The sequence below is a fragment of the Pyricularia grisea genome (genome assembly GCF_004355905.1).
Source record: "Pyricularia grisea strain NI907 chromosome V map unlocalized Pyricularia_grisea_NI907_Scaffold_6, whole genome shotgun sequence".
Lineage (NCBI taxonomy): Eukaryota > Fungi > Ascomycota > Sordariomycetes > Magnaporthales > Pyriculariaceae > Pyricularia > Pyricularia grisea.
Genome location: NW_022156719.1, coordinates 2,172,687 through 2,195,796, shown reverse-complemented (window position 1 = coordinate 2,195,796; position 23,110 = coordinate 2,172,687). Strand labels below are relative to the sequence as shown.

Sequence of the window (23,110 nt, the reverse complement as noted above, 5' to 3'; positions counted from 1 at the left end):
CAACTGGGAATGCAGGTGGCAATGGCAATTATCCGATTATTTTGGGATCAAATCAGCGCTTTCCGTCTCTTCGTTTTTGGTCTGAGTGGTCGAAATTGTTTAGTCTGGCACTCCCCATGCCCGGTTGTCGGGCGGTCGGCGGTGCTCTGGCCTTTTTTTTTTTCCTCTCCTCACCTTTTTTTTTTTTTTTTTTTTTTTTTTTTTTTTTTTTGCGGTCGTCTCCAGTCGTCGTCCGAGAACTTTTTGAGCGAGCGCCCAGCCCGCCCGCCCGTCCGCCCGCTCGTTCGCGCACAGTGCATACTACAGTATTGGGGGTGGCCGTTGTAGCCGTGTGGTACATTGGTTGGATCTCCTCCGCACAGCCAGCAGCTTTCGGCGGTGGAGTCGCGACCGCCAGCCTACTTTGCAGCAGGGATGTTCCGCTGCTCCAGGGTACCTAGGCCTGGGTACCCGGCCCCATACCCTTGCAAGAACCCTGTCGTCTTGACCTCTCTTCCAATCTAAGACCATTACGGTACTGCACGGAGGAGGACCTCTGATTTCTGCTGCTGATCTACCTGCCTCCTACTTCTCACCAACCAAAAAGGAAAGCGTTTCCTGCCCGCCTTCTCTTCTCAGGACCTCTTATCCTCTCTCCTCTTCTGCCCACAGTACTCCCTCGTCACTTTAAGCGCACGAGGTAGCAGAAGGAGGTTTTGTATTATCCTTGAATTTCTTTTCTTTTTCATGAGAAACGTGGCAAGGTAAGTCAAACAAAAAAAAATTCATCGACGATACTTTCGGGGTGCGCCTGCCTAGGTATGCTTGCTGCGATGCAGGAGCATGTGGGTTGGGTTTTTGGCTGGGCGGTCTGCTCGAATGTAGACTTACTTTCCCCATGCCATGCCGCCGCCCACCGCCTTATACATACATACATACTACATACATCCACACACATACCTCCAGCTACCACCTGCCGGACCTAGTCCACTTGCGCCTTTATACCTAAACCCCCAACCACCTTTTTACTCTCACTTAACATACTTTTGGCGCACTCAGCAGCAGCACACCATCGATCCATCATGTCTTTATGACTTTTATTCTTATGCAACCTTGACGGCCACTAACACATGCGCCCCGAATGTTCCAGGTCGTCCAAAGAAGTTACCTCAAAGAAGTTTGTTCCAGCAGTTCGGTTCAGTCCAAAATTCTAGCTTTGTAGTCGAGCCGACAGGTGGCGGAACCAAAGTTGGACCAGCAGCAAACTGCACAGAGGACGCAGACGACCGAACTCGAGCTCGAAGCACTTTAGCCTGGGAACTATAAAGGGTGGCCCTCCCACTTCTCAGTCCTGCAGTCGCGAAATCTCGTCGCATATTCTGCACTTCTTTGCATAGGTCCCAAAGCCCGCATTGTGCTACTTTCCTGCCGCGCGCCAAGGCTACCGACTCGACAAGCATAGTCAGTTCGTATCTTCGAATCCGAAGCCGTCGGCGCTGTCACGATCTCTAATCCACCCGTCCACGACAGCTGTGGTCGCCGAATCTGCGCCATTGTCCACGATCGAAGTCTGGCTGCAAAAACCGCACTCGTTTCTCGGTCGTCGATCATTTCAGAGTCTAGGGCATCCGCAGCCCTAAACACTAAACCCTAGGAACTCGTAGCTCCGCCTTATTGACCGGCTCTTTCTTTGCGCTGCACCAGCTTTCCTGCAGCCTCTCGAGGAGTGGCTGGGACAGCCTTCAGTGTAATCAAACACCGAAAAGCTGGATTTGCCGTCGATTTCCCAGGTTTCTTCAACCCGAGGCCCTTCAGACTTACTATATTACAGCACCTCTCAGCGCTCTTCGTTGTATGGGAGTGATCAGAGGCTGCCATCTTTTTCCTTCCCCCCTCCCCACCAGGCCTACTCGACGGGTACGGCGTCTCCTCGAGTTAGCCCAATAAGCTCGTCCAGCAGCTCAAACGCCGATTCGTACTCTTCCTGCACCTCGGTTGCATCTTCCAACGGACCCAAGACCCCGCCGTCTTCGTCACTACCAGTCGTCGCAACTCTCTCAGGACAATCTTCAAATTCAAGCGCTGGATACGATCAGTATCCAGCCATGAACCAAGGACACGACATGTACTACCAGCAGCACATGTCTGCTGGCCCAACGCAGCAGCCACCGACTGTCACATCCTACAACCCTCAGCCCCCAATCATGCAACCCAGCCATGGCTCGTACCCAGCTCCCCCTCAGCCCTATGGCGGATACGCGTACACGAATGGCATGCAATCGCCTCAGGGTCCGCCTGTGCCGGGCCAAATGGGCCCAGGAAGCGTCTTGCCATCAATAGCAGGACATCATGGACAGGCACCCGGCCCAGTCGCAAATCAGTACTCGGGATTCGACACTAGCGGTCAGATTGCCCCGCCTGGAATGAAGCCCCGCGTGACTGCCACGTTATGGGAAGATGAGGGATCTCTGTGCTTTCAGGTTGAAGCACGCGGAGTCTGTGTCGCTCGAAGGGAAGGTGAGTCAATTCGATCTGTGTCTTTTTTTAGTGCCTGTCAGGGATATGACGCTGATCGCTTTCTGTCCAGATAATCACATGATCAACGGCACCAAGCTATTAAATGTCGCTGGAATGACCCGTGGCCGCCGAGATGGCATCTTGAAAAGCGAAAAGATGAGACATGTAGTCAAGATCGGCCCTATGCATTTGAAGGGTGTTTGGTATGCAGAATTCCTTCTATGATTATCATTATTTGATGCTAACAAGGAGCAGGATTCCGTTCGAGCGGGCTCTCGAGTTTGCCAACAAGGAGAAGATTACCGAGTTGCTTTACCCCCTTTTCGTCCACAACATTAGCGCTTTACTCTACCACCCCGCCAATCAAAACAGGAACAACCAGCTCATGGCCGCGGCTGAACGCCGCAAGGCTGAAACTGGCGGCATGAGGAATCCTCAAGGTCCTCCAGGCCTTCCAGCACTGCACCACCACTCGATGAGCCAGAATGGGTCTCAGTCTTTGCCAGGCAATATGGGCCGTCCCAGCCTCGACCGCGCCCATACCTTCCCTACCCCGCCAACTAGTGCTTCTAGCGCCGTCAACATGGGCAGCTCTGAAGGCTTCGCATGGCCGCCCCACCAAACCATGAGCAATGGTCAGCAGAATCCCATGTCCATTGATACGAACCTGAGCAATGCTCGTTCGATGCCGACTACTCCAGCAACAACTCCTCCTGGAAGCACGCTTCAAAGCATGCAGGCGTATCCGCCTGCCTCACAGTCATACGATGGCTCAAGACAGCTATACAACGCTCCGCAACTACAACAATCCCCGTATCAGCCAACCAGCACAAGCCCGCAAGATCGATCCATCTATAACCAGGGGCCCTACGTTAAGTCCGAGATGGGCCCGCCCTCGGCCCGGCCCATGGGCTCTGTTCTCACTGGAGATCATCAGAATGATCAGAAGCCCGTCAATGGCCTGATGCATCCTCCTCAAGGTGGCGACCAAGGTCACAGTAACGGGGTGGAAGACGAGGCTGACCACGAGCACGACCCCGAGTACACGCACGACAGCAGAACGTACGACAACAGCCAATCGCAGTACAATTACACCGCACCACCTGTCTCGTCTATCTCGAGCGAACAGCCGCATGTGTCCACGGACATGCCGCCTGGTGGACAACATGGCAACTCAGGTCGCTCGACACCACGCAGTGCAGCGGCGCCTCAAGCATACTATCAACAGGCGTACAGCACTTCGCCCAGGTCAGCGACGCACCAGACGACGAGCAACTTGTATAACGTCATGAGCAACGACAGGAACTCAACTACCAATGGATCGACCAACGGAGACGTGTATTCCCAATCGACGGATCTCTCCAATGGCTACGCGACTCCAGTAACAAATGGCAATGCAAGCCTCAAGCGTGGTCGCGACGACGATGATGATCGCCCGACCAGCGGTGGCCAGATGGACCTTAAGCGTCGCAAGACGTTGATGGACAACCCCATCTCGTCCCCTGTGTACGAGACAATGAGCCGCCCCGCGGCTGCCATCGCGCACCCCGTGTCCAGGCGTAGATAAGAACTCGGTATCTTCTAGATCTTTTTGGAGAAACCACCAAAGATTTTATCATCCAGTTCTTGTCAATAACCTTTCGAACCCATGTCAACGACTTTTTATTACTCATCAACGGCGTCACGGTATTCGACATGACGACAACGACTTTTTTTTTTTCCCTCTCCAATAATTATGAGATCCGAAACCTGTGACATATCAACATGCATAACGCATCATGCATTAGCAACTAGTTCTTGTTCAACCAGACAAGATGTAGTTCACGAGCCAGGACGCAGCAGTCATCTTGTTTGTAGACGACTCATTACATACGACACGAATGCATGCGACGGAAGTAATTCCCGACCCAATAACGGAACGACTCTTAATATCTTTGTGAACTTCGGACTCTCAAACACCATCTCTCCTTTGTCAGCTGCTTTGGCTTACTGCATTTCCTTGTCTTGTGGGTTTGGGTAGCCGGATCGAACCGACTGCTAAGCCGGTAACAGGAGAGTACCTTGTTCAGGACAGGGAATCGGATAGGCCATTTGGCCCGCTTGTTATGAACCTAGGCGGGCCGCGATGCATCATGGGAATTTTACATTGTTTCTTTTTTTTTTTTTTCTTATTGACGTGTTTGGATCTGGATGGGAGCACTGGGAGAGAGCGTACGCTTGTTGAGGAGCGTAGCGGGATGCTGGTGAACGCGGACTCCGACGACTTAAGTTTTTATGAAATACGAAAACACGAGTGTCGTCGCTGTCTACGATCAAGCGATATTTATGGTTCCTCATTTGATAATGTTTTGCTGTTTTTCTTGTTTCATTTTCTTTGTCATACCTAACGACTAACGAATTTCCTTGACTCCAGAAAAGTCATTGAGAGGCGGGGGAAGATTTTTTTGTCTTTTGAAGTTTCCTTGCTCCTTGCTTTGGGTTTTATTTTTGGTCTACCTCCATCGTAACGAAAGTACGAGGGACGCAGCGTAAAATTGGCTCTAGGTCCGGTTGATATCATGAAAATACAAAGGAGAATAGAGGCTTTAGCTACATTTGGTGTGTGCTTGCTACTGTGATTTGATGGTTATCTAGTGACATGAGCCAGAGTGAGTCCCAGCGGTCATGAATGACATCAACCTGGAGGGCTCCCCTTGGGTGCGTAAAGCTAAGGGATCGTGTTAGTCTGGTAGTAAAAAGAACAACCTAAATGTGATGGAATTTATGTTTGACAATTATTCTCCAGCGATGGTGATGGTTTCAAGTTGGTCGTGTCCCCTTCCTGGGCAAGATCATGTAGGTTAGGTACCCAGGTACCCATCTCGGTGTCGAATGGCAAACTAGCATCGGAGATTTATAGCGAATAGCATTGCAGCTTCATCCTTGATATGAGTTTCCAAGAATAACCAAGTTCGAATTATTCATTATTTGTTTACTTCAAACCGGGTAGGTCACGTGAGGCTTGACCCTATTGCTGAGCCAACAGCGTTGGTGTTTACCGTCAGAACTAAGATTGCAGGGGGCGAGAACTCCTCCTTTTCTGCCTTGTTGGCGTCCCGCGCCGTGGTTACACCGCTCTGAACACGCTTGTTTGGTCGATACGACGTACCTACCTCCCTACCTAGGGAAGGTCAATCAATTCTTGCCGACAAGATCCCCTTCGCAAAAAAGCTGCACTGACATTGACGGCACAGATATTGTCGTCTTGGGATCGCTCTAGCAACAGAAAATAACAAACAGGCAACGACCAATCAGCCAATTCATCTTCGTTTGTACCTACCTTAGCCTTGCAGCTTAACCCTGCGCACCTATCATAAGGCCAGTCACAGTGGAGTGGACTACCTAATGGCCGATTCCACAACCCCTTTGGAAACGACGCATCCGCTCACTCTTTCCCACGTCGCAACCCTAAACGCCGCAACGATAACAACAGCAACAGGAAATCGACCCGTAATCAAGCGCGACAGCTCGTCCTCGACAACAATGACTTCGGTTTATGGCCAAGGCAGCTGTTTAGACCCTGATGCCAGCGAGGGTGACAGTTCTCCATTCCTTGACACGAGTGCGGGCAGACTTGGCCAAGACCACCAACAGGAAAACGTATCGCCGTCCAAGCCCCCAAAACCTAGACCAATGTCCCGCATCATATCGGGCGGCGAGCTCTCGCCTTTGAAGATCCTACAAGATCGGCCGACAGCCCCGGCGTCGCAGACGACAGAGGGGAACCAGCCTCCTGCAAACGGGGACATGGCGCCACCTGCGTCGGCGGCACCTACAACGGTCCGAAGCCCCCGTAAGCCATCCTGGCCCGACAGGCGGTTCCCCGTCCGCATCAGCTCCCCCAAGACCAACGGTGCCAACACAGCATCACCACCTCCTCACGCACCCTCGCCGCTGGCCAGTCCGCGAGCAGCGAGCCCCCGCGCCGTGCACGAGCGGCACATGAGCTTGGACAATGTCATGCGTGAAGACCCAGGGCTGCAAAAAGCCATCGCGATTCTCGAGGACGACACGACTGAGATGGGCGAGTCGGAGGAGGACGCAGACGACTTGACACTAGGCTTCGACGACAAGGGGCGGGCGGGCTTGTCCATCAACGGCGGATCTGATAGGGGGTCACAAGTCGGCGTGGCCGCTGATGAGTCTGTTGGGCCCGATGATACCATGTTGAGCACTTTTAGTACGTTCTCGGCGGTGCCAAATATGACCATGTTTGCGAAAATCGGCCACACCCCAAGCAAGCATGCCGACCTCGGCGTGCCCACGCCCAGGGCTAGTAGGGATGGTGGTAGGCCCAGTTCGCCGTCATACGGGTCATATGGTAGTAGGCCGTCTCACTACTCAGATACCAGAGATACCACCAATTTATTGCTGGAGTTTACGGAGCAGCTGCGCTTCTCGCAGGCGCAACAAGCCCAGGCCCAGGGTCGAATTTCGCCGTCCAGAACGACGCCCAACATGTCACATGGCGGTTCTACAACAGTGTCGGCAACGCCCAATCGCAAAAGCATGGTTAACCTATTGGACTTTGATATCCCGCCAATGCCCACGCCGCGCAGCGTGCCAACGATAACACCGCGGGAGCTCGAGAGTCTGAAATCAAACTTCTTATCCGAGATCAGCAGCCTCAAGGCCTCACTAAGCGGTAAGGAGGCCGAGGCAATGTCGTTAAAGGTGGCCGTTGGTGATGCAGAGAAGCGTGTCGGGGCATGCATGGAACAGCTGCGAGAGGAGGAGACGATGCGAGAGCAGATCCAAGCCGAGCGCGACGATTGGGAGCGCCGTGGTCGAGAGATGGAGGCGGTGTTGCGCAAAGTCAAAGAGGAGATCGTCATGGGCCAGCGGGAACGTGACGAACTCGAGGCCAAGCTGGATGAATCGGAGAAGAGGCGAGAGATGGCTGAGACGATGGCGCAAGAAGCCGAAAGTAAAGTTGCGGCAATGCGCGCGGGCAAGGCTGCCGAGGCCGCCATGGGCGGTGCCGACAGGGCGTCTTCTTCCTCGCCTGCCGGCCCCAACGGTGAAAAGGCGCTGACGCCCCGTGATGTCGAGATGGCGGTCGAGAAGGTGGCCAGGGAACTGCATGCGCTGTACAAGGGCAAACACACGGAGAAGATCACGGCTTTGAAGAAGAGTTACGAGCGCCGGTGGGAGAGGCGTGTGCGGGAGCTTGAGGAGAAGATAGATGATCTTTCCCGCGAGAACGAGGACATCCGGGCCGGCAGGCACGCCACCATGACTCGCATCGATCCCGCCGCGGCGGCTCTCGAGGAGGAGCGCAAGGCAAAGGCCGCACACGACTCGGCGCAAATCACTGAATTGCATGCCGAGGTGGAAAAGCTCGAGGCGGTGATCAGAACGGTGCAGATGGACAATGACGACATGCGGAAATTGCTCGAGCAGGAGCGTGTGGAAAAGGGAGAACTGGTTCAGCTCGCCGAAGAGATGATGAACATGCAGCAGAGCTTCATCGGATCCAACGCCACACCGGCGCCCAAGGCGCCAACAACAGCTCGGAAGCAAGCCCCTGCGGCTGCACCGCAGCAGGCGCCACCGACTCCTTCGCGTGGTGCAGCCACCCCCGGAAGGCCCCTGTCGAGGATTCAAGCTCCAGAGACGGTCCGGGCGGGTGCAAATCCCAACAGAATATCCGGACTCCGAGCTCCCGGGTCGATAGCAGCACCAAAGAGCCGGATCGGTGGCCCCGGCGGACAGTACCAACGGAACAAGAGCCCAACGCTCTCTGGCCCACAGGGCGGGCCCCGCAGCGGCATCATGAGCTCTATCGAGAAGATGGGCAGTTACAAAGGGCGGCTAGAGTAGGCGTCTACCAGGGCCGAGGCGTGCAAAGCCATGACATGATTGAATTACGTTACGACGCTACGTTTTCTTTCTTACAGCCGCTTGTCTTTTCTTTTCCCTGTTGAGCGACTTGTTTCCCTTATGCGTTTTGTATGCTGATGATGAATGGGATTCTGGTGGGGGTTGGTCGTTTGCTTCGCTCTGGACAGTTGGGACAGGGACACAGAGGGTGCGATAGAAGTGTAGAATGAGCCACGTCTTTTCTTCTTTCTCTTTTTTTTTTCTCTCTCTTTCTTCTCCTGTGGTGATCACGGCCTGAACACAAGTCCGGTCCATTTGCATATTGGGACAACTATCTTGAATTTGTTTGCGGGTACAGGGTTTGCGTGGAGTGTTTCACGAGATACATGAAGCTGTCTGTATTCTACATGTTGTTTGGTGTCAAAAATCTTGGCAGTCATGGCTTGATGTTTAGTGTCCTTGTTTTCTGGATTGGATTGCAAACATGAGGAATGTACGCGACCGTGAGGCTTGAAGACGAAGCCTGACTGTCCCTCGATGGCGAGAAGAGGGACAGACTAACACCCACACATGCCAAGATTTAATTTAGCCACAGCCGGTAAAGGCAAGTAAGACAACGCCGACATTCCCAGAACGGAATGTCGGCAACTAGATCGCGGGTAAAACGCTGCCAATCACATTCTGCAGCCTGGCTAATACATGTACGGAATTAACAAATGGGTCTGAGGTCGGCATTTCTGGGGAGAAATAATACAGCATCACACGACATGTCGGTTGAAGAAAAGACATGACATGATATGTTTCTTTTTTTTTTTTCTTTTTTTTTTTCTCCCTCTCTCTTTTTCTACTGGCGCGCAAATATCACGCATCCCCTCCAAAAAGAATGGACAGCACTAGATCGACTACGTTTGCGACAAGACGCATCGCGGTCCCGTTCCTGTTGGTGGTAGCGGCGGCGGCGGCGGCGGCGGTAGTGGCGCCCGTGGCAGCAGCTCCGCCTAACCCGACGCGATCCCGAGCGCAGTGGCCGCCGCCGATGCGGACCGGAGAAGTGGCACCGGCGGCGCCGCCGAGGCTGTTACAGCGCGACTGCCCCGAATTCACATCCTGGGCGGTCGACCGGAACCACGGGCCGCTTTCCAAGGGGCGCAACATGCTCCCGATGCAGCGGCCCGACCCGGACTGTAGGACGTTCATGGTCGACGAGGTGGAGGAGACCATCGCCGAGATGAGGCGGGCCGTCGTGGACCCGGACTTGTTTCGGCTGTTTGAGAACTGCTTCCCCAATACGCTTGACACGGCAGTTAAGTGGCATGGGTTGGCTGCGCAGACGAAGGTGAGTTTTTTGGGTTTCTTGGGGGGTGGTAGTGGTGGTGGTATTTTCGTGTATATGGCCTCGGCGGTGCTTGGGATATGTTGGTGATTTGGCGTGGTTACGCTCAAACCGAGTTTGGCTGACGGTTTTAAATGATCAAGGACGAAGAGGTATGGTGCCGTGGTCTTGACTTGAGATGTGCAAGTCGTCTTGGGCTGGAAGCTGATGCTGTGGGCGACCGCAAAGCTTACTTTCATAGTCACCGGTGATATTGACGCCATGTTTGTGAACCCCCCTTTCCATTTGTATCAGCTGGTTGCAGATCATGGGCCAATATTGCATGGAACCCGAGAGCGGTGAGGTCATCCAACGTTGTTGAACAATGAGTAATGGAGAAAACATCACAGGTGGTTGAGAGACAGCGCAAACCAACTCCAAAGCTACAAATCCTTATTGAGAGCAACCCCTTCCAGGACCTCTCTGGCATCTCTCTTCCGCGGAACCATCAACATGCAAGCGCGCTTCATCGAAAAGTCGCCGCACTGCAATGCTTTTCGAGCGCCACCCGAGTCTGGCATCAGTTCCGACATGCCTATCTCGTTAGATTCTGTGTGGCCGATACCTGACCAAAGAGTTGTGTTTGAGTGCAAGTGGGAGCTAGATAGCTTGGCTGCGTTTTTACAGGTAATGTGTTTGCATAATACTGCTGTCACTCTTTGGAAAAGGGTCAACAAAAAGGGGGGTGGCGCTAAAATATCACTTCTTATATTTTTTTTTCACATCAGTTGTCGCACGAATACTACGAAGGCACAGGAGACTTGGCCTTCTTTGGAAAGCACGGCTGGGTCGACGCGATCGAGGCCATCATGAACACGACGACGACACTCCAGGCGGGCACGTACGCCGAGGACGGGCTACCCAACGCGTCGCCATATCGCTTCCAGCGGCAGACGTCGACTGCGAGCGAGACGCTCAGCAACTCGGGCGACGGCAACCCCGTGGTGGGTGGTACGGGCCTGGTGCGGAGCGCCTTTCGACCGTCAGACGACGCCGCCATCTACCAGCTCCTCGTGCCTGCCAACATGATGTTCTCAAGGTACCTCGCGTCCTGCGCTGAGATCATGGCCAAGCTGGCTGAGGATGAGACACCTGACGACGTCCACGGCCGTTTTCGACGCGGCTTAGCTCGGGATATGTCTGGCTTGGCCAGGCTGGTCCGTCGCGGCATCGAGAGCCATGCCAAGGTCAGGCATGATGTCTACGGGGAGATGTACGCTTATGAGATTGACGGGTCTGGTTCGCATAACCTCATGGTGAGTTTATGCCTGACGTGTCATGTGACTGGCGCGCTGCCTGGTGAGACGGATGGTTGACGTGCCGTGTAGGATGATGCCAACCTCCCATCGCTGTTGAGTTCTGCCATGATGGGCTTTGTATCGAAAGATGATCCCACATGTGAGTTATATCCTATCTGACAGCTTGAGATTCAGGCCAAAGGGTTGCCATGGTCTAACGCATAGCAAATGTGTCAAAAAAAAAAAAAAACCAGATTTGAATACTCGAAAATTCATCTTTAGCAAAGATAACCCCTATTTCATGCATGGTCCGGTTCTCAACGGGTAAGACGGAGCTTGCGGGCTGTTTTGTTCACTTGGAACTCACTGACGTGCCGCGTGGGAAAAAAAAACAGCACCGGTGGTCCTCACATAGGCCCGGGGATGGCATGGCCCATGTCGCTCATCGTACGCATCATGACCACGGACGACGACGACGAGATCATGGCGACGCTGAGACAACTGGTGGAATCGACGGATGGCCTGGGGTTGATGCACGAGTCGATCAACACTTTCAGCGCAGCAATGTATACTCGGCCTTGGTAATTATTCACCTTTTTTGCTTGTTTGCGCGCGCCCCAGTATAGATCATCTTGAGTATTGGTTTGGGCTAATCATGCGATAAATGGTTAGGTTTTCATGGGCCAATGGTCTATTTGGCCAGATGATGTTGGATTTGAAGGATAGGAAACCCCACATTTTGAAAACAGTTTACTTCCAATGAGAGAGAAGCTTCCCCTGACTCTAAACGTCAGTTTGAGAGTTTAAAAAGTTGAGAATATACATGCATAATGATAGGGTTTTATTTACAAAAAACGACTATTTTAGATGATACCTTATGACGACCAATAAATCCCAAAGCTTCAAATTGTTTCGACTTCGGAAGAAAGTGGCCCGTTCCACATATGTATCTTGTTTTCATCGGGGATACAGTAGCAATTTCTCACTGCTTGAAACAGTAGGATTGATTGATTCACTTAGTCATTGCCTATGCACTGCCTATCTATTCATATTAGCCGTAAGCCACTCCGGCGCCGAGCACCGCTAAGGTGAGGTCGCGTGCCCTTCAGGTTGTTCCGCGTCATCATCGAAATGTCAGTAGTGTTTTTTTTTCTTTCTTCATCTTACTAGATCTAATTACTAAACACAAAGTCGGCTGGCTGTAACATTAAAGGTTCAAGAGAACCAGTCGAAAATCTCACCTTTTACCACGGCATTTCCGGGGGAGGGTTTCTCACAATGGGCTGCACAGGCCCGCCTTGTTTCGTGATTACATGTTTCAACCCATCTACGGACAAGGCAGGGGAGTTGAGTGCGTGCACATTCAAATCAGTCAATCTTTTCAGTCGTCGCCACAGCGGCGCCAAGATTTGTTTTTTTCATTAAAAATAGAAAATCCAGCTCGGCCGCAAATGCAATTTCGTTTGGACGAGTCCACAGCCAAAAAGAAAACACATAAAAAAAAAAAAAAAAAAAAAAAAAAAAAAGGAGCAGGACACTTTTCCTTGCCGTCTTTATCCGTTGGCGCGAGTTCTGAGAGATCTGTCATTGTCTGATTCGTCGTGGCCATACTTACCAACAATACAATACCGAAAAAGACAAAAAAAAAAACATCGACATGGTGACTGCTCGCAGACCTAACATTTACAAATCTGCTTGATTGGACTTTCGTCACATAGGTTGCCTACATACCTTATATATACCTTATACTTTATTGGCACAAGTCGCAACCGTCCCCGCAGTACTACTTTCCCACGGCCTTGGGAGGGTCCACCTACATCCGACCAGATGGCGCCGTTCGGCAAGAATAGCAGCGGCAGCTCCGCTCCGATAAACCTCGGAAGTGCGCCTCGCCGGGTCCGCCTGCTGCTGACGCTTGCCGCCTCCCTCTGCGTTTTTTACTACTTTCTCCTGCCGTCAGACACTCGACGCCTTGGCGGCTTCGACAGCAAGCAACCTCCCGCCTCCTCGGGTGAGAGCGGCAACAGCCACCCCAATGGGGCTTTTGCCGATGGTGACATTCTCAAATTCGTTGATCCCTTGATCGGCACTGTTAACGGCGGTATGAAGCTCCTTCTTCCCATGAGAAATGCGAATAAATATTGCAGAATAGAAAACAGCTGACGAGTCGAACTAAAGGCCATGTCTTCCCTGGGGCTACTCTCCCCTACGGCATGGTAAAGGCCGTGGCCGACACGGATAGCCACGCAGAGAATGCCGCAGGGTTCGTGAGCGACAACAGCAAGATCATTGGGTTTTCGGTACGTTTTTTTTTTCTTTTTCTTTTTCGTGTTCATCAAACTCTCCATCCGTACTTCTTTCTTACAAGTCAAGGGCAAAAGTGATGTCAAAAAAAAAAAAACCATCTCATGATGTGATCTGAGCTCAAGTCATCCTAACTAACAAACAAAAAACCCGAGAAAAAAAAACACAGCACCTTCACGACTCGGGCACAGGAGGAAACCCCTCGCTCGGCAACTTCCCCCTCTGGGTCCATCCCGGCTGCCCCAACGACGACTTCACCAAGTGCAGCTTCCCCACGAGTAGCCGCGGCGTGGGTCGCGTCAACGGCTCGGCTCGCGCCACGCCCGGCTACTTCTCCATCGAGCTGGAAAACTCGGTCCGAGCCGAGATGACGACCACGGAGCGCGCGGCTCTTTACCGCTTCTCGTTCCCGGACGGCGGTAGTGGTGGCAGCAAGCGCTGGTCGATCACGCCTGAAGGCAAGCGCGTCGCCGTGCCCTTCAGCCCGCTCGTCCTCCTTGATCTGACTGACCTGGCCAACACCCGAGTCGGGGGCGGCACGCAGGTGTACGCCGATGAAGGCTCGTCGGTTGCGCGCATGGTCGGCGACGGCAAGTTCTCGCCTTCGTTTGGGACTGGTGACTATCGCGCCTACGTCTGCGCCGACGTGCGCGGGGCCAAGATCCGGAGGTATGGCACCTTCAATGGCCCGAATTCAGCAGAGGAGCCCAAGTTCCTCGACTCGGTAGAGTCGAGGATATCGGCAGGCTCGTGGGTGCAGTTCGACCGGCCTGCCGGCGGAGGGACCATCGTCGCGCGTGTCGGCATGTCCTTCATGTCGGTCGACCAGGCGTGCGCAAACGCCGAGGCCGAAATACCGACGTTTGACTTCGACGGCACCTTTCGCGCGGCGCAGACCTCGTGGCGGGAGAAGCTCTCCGTCGTCGAGGTGGACGCGACAGGTGTGGACGAGGACATGCAGACGACATTTTGGTCCGGCCTGTACCGGAGCCTGATCTCGCCGCAGAACTATACAGGCGAGAACCCGCTGTGGAACAGCTCCGAGCCGTATTACGACTCCTTTTACTGCATATGGGACTCGTTCCGGGCGCAACACCCCTTGCTGACCATCATCGACCCGATCGCGCAGACGGAAATGGTGCGCGCGCTGCTCGACATTTATCGCCACGTTGGAAAGCTGCCAGACTGCCGCATGAGCTTCTCCAAGGGGTACAGCCAGGGCGGGTCCAACGCCGACGTGGTCATCGTCGACGCCTATGTCAAAAAGCTGCGTGACGACATCGACTGGGCCACAGCCTACGAAGCCGTCGTTTCCGACGCCGAGGACGAGCCGCCGTCGTGGGGCGTCGAGGGCCGCGGGAACCTTGAATCCTATCACCGGCTAGGCTACATACCGGTGGACGACGTCGACACGAAAGGCACGGGCCCGTCCAGTAGGCAGATCTCGCGACTGGTCGAGTACGCATACGAAGACTTTTGCATCTCGCTCCTGGCAAAGGCGCTCGGCCACCACAAAGACGCAGAAAAGTACCACAAGCGAGGCGGCAACTGGAAGAACATCTGGCGCGAGGATCATGCCGACATCATGCGGGAGGTGCACGCCGGCGACCTGACCCTCAGTCCCTTCACGGGCTTCATGCAGCCCAAGACGGTGGACGGCACGTGGAAGTACCACAACGTGCGGCTGTGCAGCCCCAAGACGGCCTTTCACTCGTGCTACTTTGACACAGTCCACTCGACCTACGAGGGCAGCTCGTGGCTGTACAGCTTCTTCGTGCCGCAGGACATGGCCGAGCTGGTGCAGCGCATGGGCGGGCCCGAGACCTTTGTCAAGCGCCTCGAGTACTGGCACGAGGAGGTGGCGTACATGGGCAACGAGCAGGCCTTTCTGCCCGTGTTCCAGTTCCACTACGGCGGCAGGCCCGACCTGAGCTCGTACTGGGCCCATCGCTACGTCCCGAGCCAGTTCAACGCGAGTATCAACGGTATCCCTGGTAATGATGATTCCTCCATGGGTGCCTTTGCCGCCATGGTCTTTATGGGATTCTTCCCCGTCGCCGGCCAGGATGTGTACCTAATCACGCCCCCTTTCTTCCGCGAGGTAAGAATCCAGGCGACCGGCCCCGAGGCTAAGCGGGCCGGGCGAAAAGCGGTTATCCGGGTTCGCAACTTTGACCCGACATATGAGAAGAAGTACATTGAGAGTACCACGTTGAATGGGCGGTCTTATACAAAAAATTGGATCACGCACGACTTCTTTCGAGAAGGTGGTGTGCTCGAGCTTACTGTGAGCCAGAAGCCGACAGGTGCTTGGGGGACGGGCAAAGGCGACTTGCCGCCCAGTTATCCAGTGGGTAAGCGTGATGATATCACCGATCCCTCAACGTTACCGAGAACGGCGGCTCTTGATATAGGAGGGCGACCTTTGCCTCATCGTGGACGTTAGACTTTAGCATGCAACAGACAAGCCAATACAAATAGATGACATTAGACGCATAACAAAACCAAAATCCAGTTATGGCTTAGTGAGACAGGCGTTAGCTTCACACCATGATTGCATTACAGATTAGTCTGTGGCATCTGTGGCTTCTCCATTGGCATTATCTTCATCTTCGTCGTCATCGTCGTCGTCGTCGTCATCTCCGTCTTCTGGCATCACAATTGAGTTGAGGTGCGCAATCTGGAATACCATGATGAGTGAATGACCCAGAACGAAAGAGGGCTAGAGGTAATACTCACATATCCAACCATATCACCAAAGATCTCCATGAGCTGATCAACGCCGTCATCCGACGTGAACACATCATCAGGAATCTTTTTGCTGATGGTAAAATTCCTCAGCTTGAGCAGCTCTATATAACGATGATCCTGGGGATAATCCCTGGGCTTCTTCTTGAGCGCATCGTTGGCATTCGCAACCGCGAAAGCCTTGAATATGGACTTCTCATCGCCCTTCTTCGACTTGGGCAGGAAAGTACGCCGCAGCCTGTCATCCTCGACCAGGGCTTTCCTCCACCGCCTCGGCCGTTCGTCGATGCTGGCCCGCAGCCGACGCAGAGACTCAGCCTCTGGATGCCACAGACCACCGCCCACAAACGACTTGCCCCCGGGCTCGCAGTGCAAGTAGTAACACGCATAAGGGCCCTTGCGCCCGGCCCGGGACCAGACGGCAGAGTAGTGGGGCTTGTAGGGCGTGGGGTCTTTGGAGAAGCGAATGTCCCTGTATATACGGAATACAATGTCTTTCGCCGGGAGCTCGGGTATCGTATCGTCGACGTCGACAATTCTGGGCGTAAGGGTCTCAATGAACGAGTTCCAGTCCGTGAGGGATCGACGGTATTCTGCGTCGTTGGACTTGAGCCAGGAGCGAACGTTGTTGGCCTTGAGATCTTTGAGAAACAGCAAAGTGTTCCTGTGTAGTTTCTCATCGGCGTATTCAACACCATCGAGCTCTCGTAGCTTTACGTGTGGAATAAAGGTGACCATATTGTCTTCATCGGAATCGTCCTCCTTGTCGAAATCGTTCTTGTCCTTGTCCCGCCCTGTTTTCAAGGGAGGCTTGGCTCCCTTCTTTTTAACAGGCTTGTATGGCTTTAACTTGTCCTGTTCCTCTTCGCTACCATCACCCGACGCTTCATCGGCAGCGTCCTCCTCGTCCTCCTCCTCGTCATCGTCATCGTCGGGTGCTTCGTACTCGTCCTCGCTGGCATCCGACTCCACCTTTGGGCCACGGCGACCACTGTACTTTGTGCCATCGCCGGTCTTGGCACGCTTCGCGACATGTGCATCGTCTGAGTCGGAGCCGGAGCCGGAATCGCTTTCAAAGTACTTGCTCTTCTCGGCCGACGAACCAATGCGCGTCGATCGTCTGCGACTGCTGGAAACTGGCTGGGGTCTTTTGGGTGTTGCAGGTGCCTTTCGTTTGCGGGGTGCCATGGCGAGGTAAGGGAATTTACGGCTGTGAGACCGTGATGTGGGTGTGGGGGAAGGATAGTTGAAAAGGGCTGTAGCGCAATGGTCAAACTCAGAGCTAGACCAAGGTTGCGATATCTAAGAGGAAAGATAGTTCAATGTGATTGAAGTACAAAGATGGAGGCTTTCAAGATTAGGTGATGATTCGCTCAGTCAAGGCATTGAACGAATGTCATTTGACGAAGCCACTGACTGATCTCAATGCAGATCTCAGTGGTCCAGCTGGATATGGCATCATGGTTTTATTTACATGGCGGCTCGGGGATCAATCACGTCAGAGCAGCTCAAATCCGGAATCTCCGAGATCAGCCGCGATCGAGGTTCAGGGGCGGGGATCCTTAGATCGCGCTATCACGTGATAGTCATTCTGCGATGCAACTTTGACGCTCCTAACCCTGAAGCCAACTCAGCTGCACCTGGTTCTGGTATACGTACCTAGGTGCCTTGGCTTGCTTGGGTATCAAGCTACATACCTAGGTAGGGTAGGTAGGTAGGTAGGGTAGGTAGGTACCTAGGTAGGTAGGCACCTAGGTAGGTAGGTTCCCAGAGAATGTCCGAAATATGATTGCTCTGTTAATTACTCAAATTGGAATTAACACTTGTCGAACATCCTATTTAAGGTGATCACTAAATGTCCTAAATAGCAATACGTGAACAGGTGAATGACGTTATGCGTTGTATCCCTGATCCTCGCTATTGCATAATTCCATGGGCTGAAAATAAACAATCATCTTGGAAGCACCTGCAGAGAACTGGGTCTAGGTAGTCTAATTAAACTCAGGATACACATACATAATTGTTTATAGGTATCCCAAATCACAGGCACTGTAGAATTCTTATTATCCCTCAGTTCTTGACCTTTTCGATCAGTTCCTCAGCTTTCTCCTCCCCTTCTTCAATGACCTCATCAATCTTATTCGGCGCACCGCTGTTGAGGAAGCTCAAGTAGCAGTTCCAGCCGATGGAGATGACATTGACAAAGAGCACTCTATGCTGTAACGGAACGAATTTGAAGCTGCCATGCAAGGTAATTAGTAAGTGGCGGACGAGGACACGGCATAGTGGGCACACATTCAACATCAGAATCACAAAAAACAACTTACTTGACCAGCTGGACAAACGGCCACAGCATGTAGTTGGACGTCAAAGCTGTAAAATACGTCGTCTTGAGCTTCTCCTGTGGGCTTGTGCCCTCCAAGATGGCCATTGAGCTGAGGAAGACTCCGACAAAGGTGGGCGCGAAAAGGCTTTGGTCGACGGCGACGCGGGCCAGGATCGTGGCATTGGCGTTCTTGAGCACCACTCGGCGCTGCAGGATGCCGAACCAAGTAGTTGCCGCGGGTCCAAAAATTACTGAGTTATCGACCTGTCAGTCGATTATCTGACTAGATGACCGAACCGTAGCGGTGCCGTCGGGGGGTGTAACTTACTACCGCCATAGGCAAACATGCGCCCGGTACGGACAAAGTCATGCTTCTCAAGGCCCCTCTTTTCGACCAGCTGCTGGGCCGTGATATCTCCCGTGGCAAACAGCACTGCTGTCGTGATGCTCTGGGTGAGGAGCGGCCGGGCTGCGAGCCTTGCTTGGTACCTGCAAGGGAGGTGAAATGATAACATTGATCGGTGGTGAGCTATGATGATCGATTGAGACATTTCATTGTACCTAAGGTACCAAGTAAATGAGTGGATCGTGCTTACCACGCAAACACCATGGTGATGATGTTCTTGTCCGATTGAAACCCCGATGTCCTACAGCTCGTGTTCGTCGCCCGGCCTTGCCACTTGTGTGCAAGTTTCTAGCAGGGAAATCAAGAATGGAACTTGAAGTATCTGGAAATAGAAACAATCAAGATTGAATTCAATTCGAGCGTTTTACCACGTAGTAGATGTAGATCACGAGGGGAGGGAGGGACCCTAGTGAAGATAAGAAATTTGACCGGGTTCAGAATCGGGATTTCACTGCGATCGCTATCAGCATTCAAGAAAACAATGGGAAATAGGACGAATGAAAGCGATGCGATTCTTTGCACCGGAATGATCTACCACTGCCTCCAGGATTTCCAATGGCCCAGCGTCTCTACGGTCGGTTTGTATCTTGTTTTGCTCGTCTTTGCTACGTGGTGTGGTATTTTTGGTGTGTGATCACCGTCGGAAGCCAGTGCGTTCAGTCCATTTGGGATTGTAAGAGCACTGTGTATCATCGTGCATCTCAACAGGTTATGGCCTGCAGACACTGTGCTTTCTGGACTCTGCCAACAACAAAAATAAAGAGAGAAAAAATCACCGAGAAATAGCATCACCAACTAGGTGCGCAAGAAAGTGACACACCGACACACCGTCAAGCCGATACTAAATTTAGCTTTAGGGATTGGAAGCAGCTACAAAGCTCCCCGGTCTAAAATCATTTCTGCTCACGAGACAAAATACTCCGAGTCAGATCATCCATGACAGAATTCTTTTGGCGATTCGCGGCAAACTCAAAGATGCTTGACACTGTTATGCATTTGCATTCGGTTTCTTTGTTCTCCCTCATATCATGCAGTCCCATTTGCCGTCTGCAAACAAAACTCTCCCGCGTTATGCTGTTTCCGTCCTGTGGCCTTGTTTCTCGCCGAGACCTTTTGGCAAGAACAATAAGAGGAAAAAAAAAATCAATCATGAACGTTTGCTCTCAGATTCATTTAGGGGACAAAGAAAACAAAGCAAAACGCCATGTGTCCCAGAACGCTGGTAGAATTTTCTATGCTGACAAGTCTGTAAGGAAAACCCAGGTTGAACCTATGTCATTCCCAAGTTATTCATATCTACACGTAACAGGCTTGATCCCTACAGCTGCCCCAAAAGGACAAGAGACAAACAGCCCAAGTAGCAGCACTTAATCCGTAACCCATCTAGTCTTCCAGCCATGAAGGGCCAGGCCAATGATAGCAAGAGCTTCAAGATGCCATCTCTTCTCTCAAACACACTCGTCCTGCCAGGACACATGCCTTCAAAATCCACTATCTTTGGTCCTCTAGCCGACATATCACCTACAAGTGTTTGCGGCCCACCATCCATGGCCCTGCCAATCTTGACTGCACCCAAGTCTAGACCTGCGCGGGGCACCAAGCGGAAGCCTGCCAGTGCGTCTGTTCAGGCACGGCATTCGGCAAAGAGGGCCAGACATCCAAAGCAAAAAGGGAGTGTGTCGGAGCGACAAAAAGTCCTGCGAGATGCGCAAACACGGTCGGAACAGTGCACAGAGTTTTGCACAAGGGACAAACACGTGCGACCACCGTCATCAGCATCGGGGGAAGCAGTCGCGGAGGAACCCACTGAGAAACTCACTCAGGAAGACATAATCAAGCTCTTACCTGGCTCTCAGCACGGCCACGCCACCGACATCTTTAAAAGGGGGTTTTGGAGCACGGGTCTCGAGCAGAACTTGCGCTTGCACCGGTGGACAGCTTCCGACGAGGAGGCCCTTATCAGGTCGTGTCCGACGGTCTCTGCCGCTGAGCTGTATATCTGGCGTGCCATGCCGCGGCTGTTTGACTGCGAATTGCCGGATCTGTTTAGATATGGCCTTGGCATCAGTTTCTACCCGGAGGTTGCACCGGTTATCGTTAGCAGCAGCACCGAGCCGACTGCACCTAATGTTTTCTCGGGCATCGCTGCATCACTCTTCCCCGACACCGCAATAGATGGCCACCCTGAGCCCCTCATCGAGGAGTACTTCAAGGCCCTGGCGAGGATCCTTCCCCACCCCGTCTGGCGCGGCGACCCGTCAAGGCTGCGCTACGGTCTGCAGCATGCCGTTCGAGCACGCATTGGCCCGACGCACGTAAAGCCACTCGTCCCGCCCTACTCCAAAACTACAAACAACTTTCCAGCGTTCGCATGGGCGTGCTGTTCGGCGCCGGACACGTCGCCGTCTTATACCCGAAAGGAGCGGGACCGGGAACTCGGGGTCTCCATGCGGTGGATGGCCAACATGTACATCGTCGCCGACCGAGAACTGAGCGACGTGGTCGACAACCTCCTCGACATGTACAGCCACAACGATCCCCACAACCCCGACAGCAGCCAGCGGCCAAAGGTCGACGTCCAGGGCACCGATCCGAGAAACGTCCTCTTCGACCTCGAGCTCTGCGACCTGCAGGCCGTGTACCACGCGCTGGAGAACACGCCACAGACGATCGACCGAGACCCCACCACGCACGAGGTCATCGCGACGCAGCCGTACGCCGCGCCCTCACGCTTCTTTATCAACGACCTCAAGACGGCGCCAGACATCACCAATGGCGAATCCAGCGAGGTTCTGGTCAAGTGGGTGAGGAACCAGAAGCGAGAATGGATCCTGTCTCGTCGCAGGGAGGCCCTCATCCGCCGGCGCATGCAGAAGCAGTCTCCTTGGCACGAGGCCAATAACGCCCACGACCAGCCGTACCTCCTCGACATTCCACCGTTCGACCCGGACGGGAAATACCAGACGTGGCCAGCCGTAACCAAGGGGCAACTGGCGGTTATCCAGGGGCTGGTCACCAGGACTGTACACAGCTCGGCGGTGGACGAGACGAGGCAGTTCAACCCATGATCTCGCTTACTTAAATGCCTTGACCTCCCTCGTTCGATAATAACGCGGATGAGCATCTTGGCCGATCCCGAAAGGATTTTCCAAACCCTCATAATGCACGGAGATGAACGTTTGTTTGGGTTTTAACCGGATATTTTAATAGTACAGGAATGAATAGTGGGACAGGGGATATAACCCGCTATGTAAGTAGAAGGTCATACACAGAAACCCCATGTTATAATTAGGGCCACGTTAAAGATCACCCACGATTCCTTAGCCAGCACCCTTTTTTGATCCACACAGCAGATGTCTGCACTGGGTACTTTTTGGGTGGGGTTTTCGGCCAAATTGGACAAAATGCATAAATCAACAACAGCGGGCCTGGCCAACAGGGATTAAAATCAAGATCAAAGGTTAAAATTAGGGTGGTTACGTGATTTAAATCAATTGGCAAAATTTTAAAGGGGTAAATGGTGCAGTAAGTGGGTATAATAAATAGTATGGTTTGGGAGTTGGGAATAGCTTTATATAATTGTTAGCCGAAAAAACGGGTTTACCGCCTTCGGCAAAATTTTCACCGCTTAATGGCAAAATTTGATCCACAGGTGCAACATGGGGTCGGACGGGGTTGGGTGGGTTTTGGGTGGGTAAAAGTCTCGAAACCGTATCTACCAGTGTTCACGCTGTGTGGATCAAAAAAGGGTGCTGGATAAGGAATCGTGGGTGATCTTTAACGTGGCCCTATAATTACAGTCAGCGCGTGCAATCTTGGTTAGCCGAGGTACATTGTTACCGTTTTGGGGTATATTTTCGATTCATGAAGTATGAGCAAGGCACGAGAAAAAAAAAAAAAAGAAATTCGCCAAAGACGCAGCCAAGGCTGGGTAGGGTAGGGAATTTTAAGGGTACAAAAACAAATCGCAATAAAAGAGATTCGACAATGGTTCGATTGTGGCCCGCCGCACGGAGTATATGGCCTGATCAGAGAACTTGGCATGGGCGGAGAACGGGTAGGTATGTTGCATGGTCCCAAATTCTTGGGGACCGCCAAGGCGAAGAACCACATGCTTTTTTTTCGACATGGAACATGGGGAACTCCTTGACCTGTCAATACCTTATTTTTGAAGTGGCGCCTTTGAATAAAGTAGTTGGTGAAGAGAGGCGTGTGTCAACAAGGATTTCTTTTTTGGGGGGGCATCATGTGAAATTGTTTATTTGTTGTGTTGTGAGGCTATTCTGCCATCGTCGGGTTTGAAGTTGTGTCTGGGACCAGAGAAGAAGAACAACAAGCTGTGGCTACTAATCTCTTCA

General features: G+C 52.7%; 9 protein-coding genes across 9 annotated transcripts; 6 read left to right on the top strand and 3 right to left on the bottom strand.

The window, feature by feature from the left end:
* The first annotated feature begins 621 nt into the window (after positions 1–621).
* Positions 622–5,089, top strand: PgNI_08616 (uncharacterized protein). Its single transcript, XM_031128611.1, has 5 exons — positions 622–743; positions 1,130–1,444; positions 1,510–2,496; positions 2,528–2,699; positions 2,752–5,089. Exons 3-5 carry the CDS (start codon positions 2,085–2,087, stop codon positions 4,061–4,063), a joined length of 1,896 nt encoding a protein of 631 aa, XP_030979311.1. The 5' UTR covers positions 622–743; positions 1,130–1,444; positions 1,510–2,084; the 3' UTR covers positions 4,064–5,089.
* Positions 5,090–5,880: 791 nt separating this feature from the next.
* PgNI_08615 (uncharacterized protein) lies at positions 5,881–8,358 on the top strand (the record flags this gene model as incomplete). The annotated part of the gene is made up of 1 exon (XM_031128610.1): positions 5,881–8,358. One exon carries the CDS (start codon positions 5,881–5,883, stop codon positions 8,356–8,358), a length of 2,478 nt encoding a protein of 825 aa, XP_030979314.1.
* An 861-nt stretch (positions 8,359–9,219) lies between these two features.
* On the bottom strand, positions 9,220–9,954 carry PgNI_08614 (uncharacterized protein; the record flags this gene model as incomplete). Its single annotated transcript, XM_031128609.1, has 2 exons — positions 9,220–9,888; positions 9,925–9,954. The coding sequence occupies 2 exons, from the start codon at positions 9,952–9,954 to the stop codon at positions 9,220–9,222; spliced, it is 699 nt and encodes a 232-aa protein (XP_030979313.1).
* PgNI_08613 (uncharacterized protein) lies at positions 9,242–11,859 on the top strand (the record flags this gene model as incomplete). The annotated part of the gene is made up of 9 exons (XM_031128608.1): positions 9,242–9,694; positions 9,835–9,843; positions 9,920–9,954; positions 10,147–10,357; positions 10,459–10,986; positions 11,059–11,128; positions 11,223–11,292; positions 11,364–11,549; positions 11,641–11,859. The coding sequence occupies 9 exons, from the start codon at positions 9,242–9,244 to the stop codon at positions 11,729–11,731; spliced, it is 1,653 nt and encodes a 550-aa protein (XP_030979308.1). The 3' UTR covers positions 11,732–11,859.
* Positions 11,860–12,471: 612 nt separating this feature from the next.
* On the top strand, positions 12,472–15,954 carry PgNI_08612 (uncharacterized protein). Its single transcript, XM_031128607.1, has 3 exons — positions 12,472–13,069; positions 13,147–13,268; positions 13,442–15,954. Exons 1-3 carry the CDS (start codon positions 12,796–12,798, stop codon positions 15,716–15,718), a joined length of 2,673 nt encoding a protein of 890 aa, XP_030979307.1. The 5' UTR covers positions 12,472–12,795; the 3' UTR covers positions 15,719–15,954.
* On the bottom strand, positions 15,839–17,458 carry PgNI_08610 (uncharacterized protein; the record flags this gene model as incomplete). Its single annotated transcript, XM_031128605.1, has 2 exons — positions 16,012–17,458; positions 15,839–15,952 (listed from the first exon to the last, which is right to left on the bottom strand). Exons 1-2 carry the CDS (start codon positions 17,206–17,208, stop codon positions 15,839–15,841), a joined length of 1,311 nt encoding a protein of 436 aa, XP_030979309.1. The 5' UTR covers positions 17,209–17,458.
* Positions 16,135–17,218, top strand: PgNI_08611 (uncharacterized protein; the record flags this gene model as incomplete). Its single annotated transcript, XM_031128606.1, has 2 exons — positions 16,135–16,678; positions 16,854–17,218. The coding sequence occupies 2 exons, from the start codon at positions 16,135–16,137 to the stop codon at positions 17,216–17,218; spliced, it is 909 nt and encodes a 302-aa protein (XP_030979310.1).
* Positions 17,459–17,843: 385 nt separating the features above from the next.
* PgNI_08609 (uncharacterized protein) lies at positions 17,844–19,460 on the bottom strand. The gene is made up of 4 exons (XM_031128604.1): positions 18,943–19,460; positions 18,675–18,835; positions 18,348–18,597; positions 17,844–18,259 (listed from the first exon to the last, which is right to left on the bottom strand). Exons 1-4 carry the CDS (start codon positions 18,954–18,956, stop codon positions 18,091–18,093), a joined length of 594 nt encoding a protein of 197 aa, XP_030978770.1. The 5' UTR covers positions 18,957–19,460; the 3' UTR covers positions 17,844–18,090.
* A 689-nt stretch (positions 19,461–20,149) lies between these two features.
* PgNI_08608 (uncharacterized protein) lies at positions 20,150–21,820 on the top strand (the record flags this gene model as incomplete). Its single annotated transcript, XM_031128603.1, has 1 exon — positions 20,150–21,820. One exon carries the CDS (start codon positions 20,150–20,152, stop codon positions 21,818–21,820), a length of 1,671 nt encoding a protein of 556 aa, XP_030978771.1.
* Between the last annotated feature and the right edge of the window lie 1,290 nt (positions 21,821–23,110).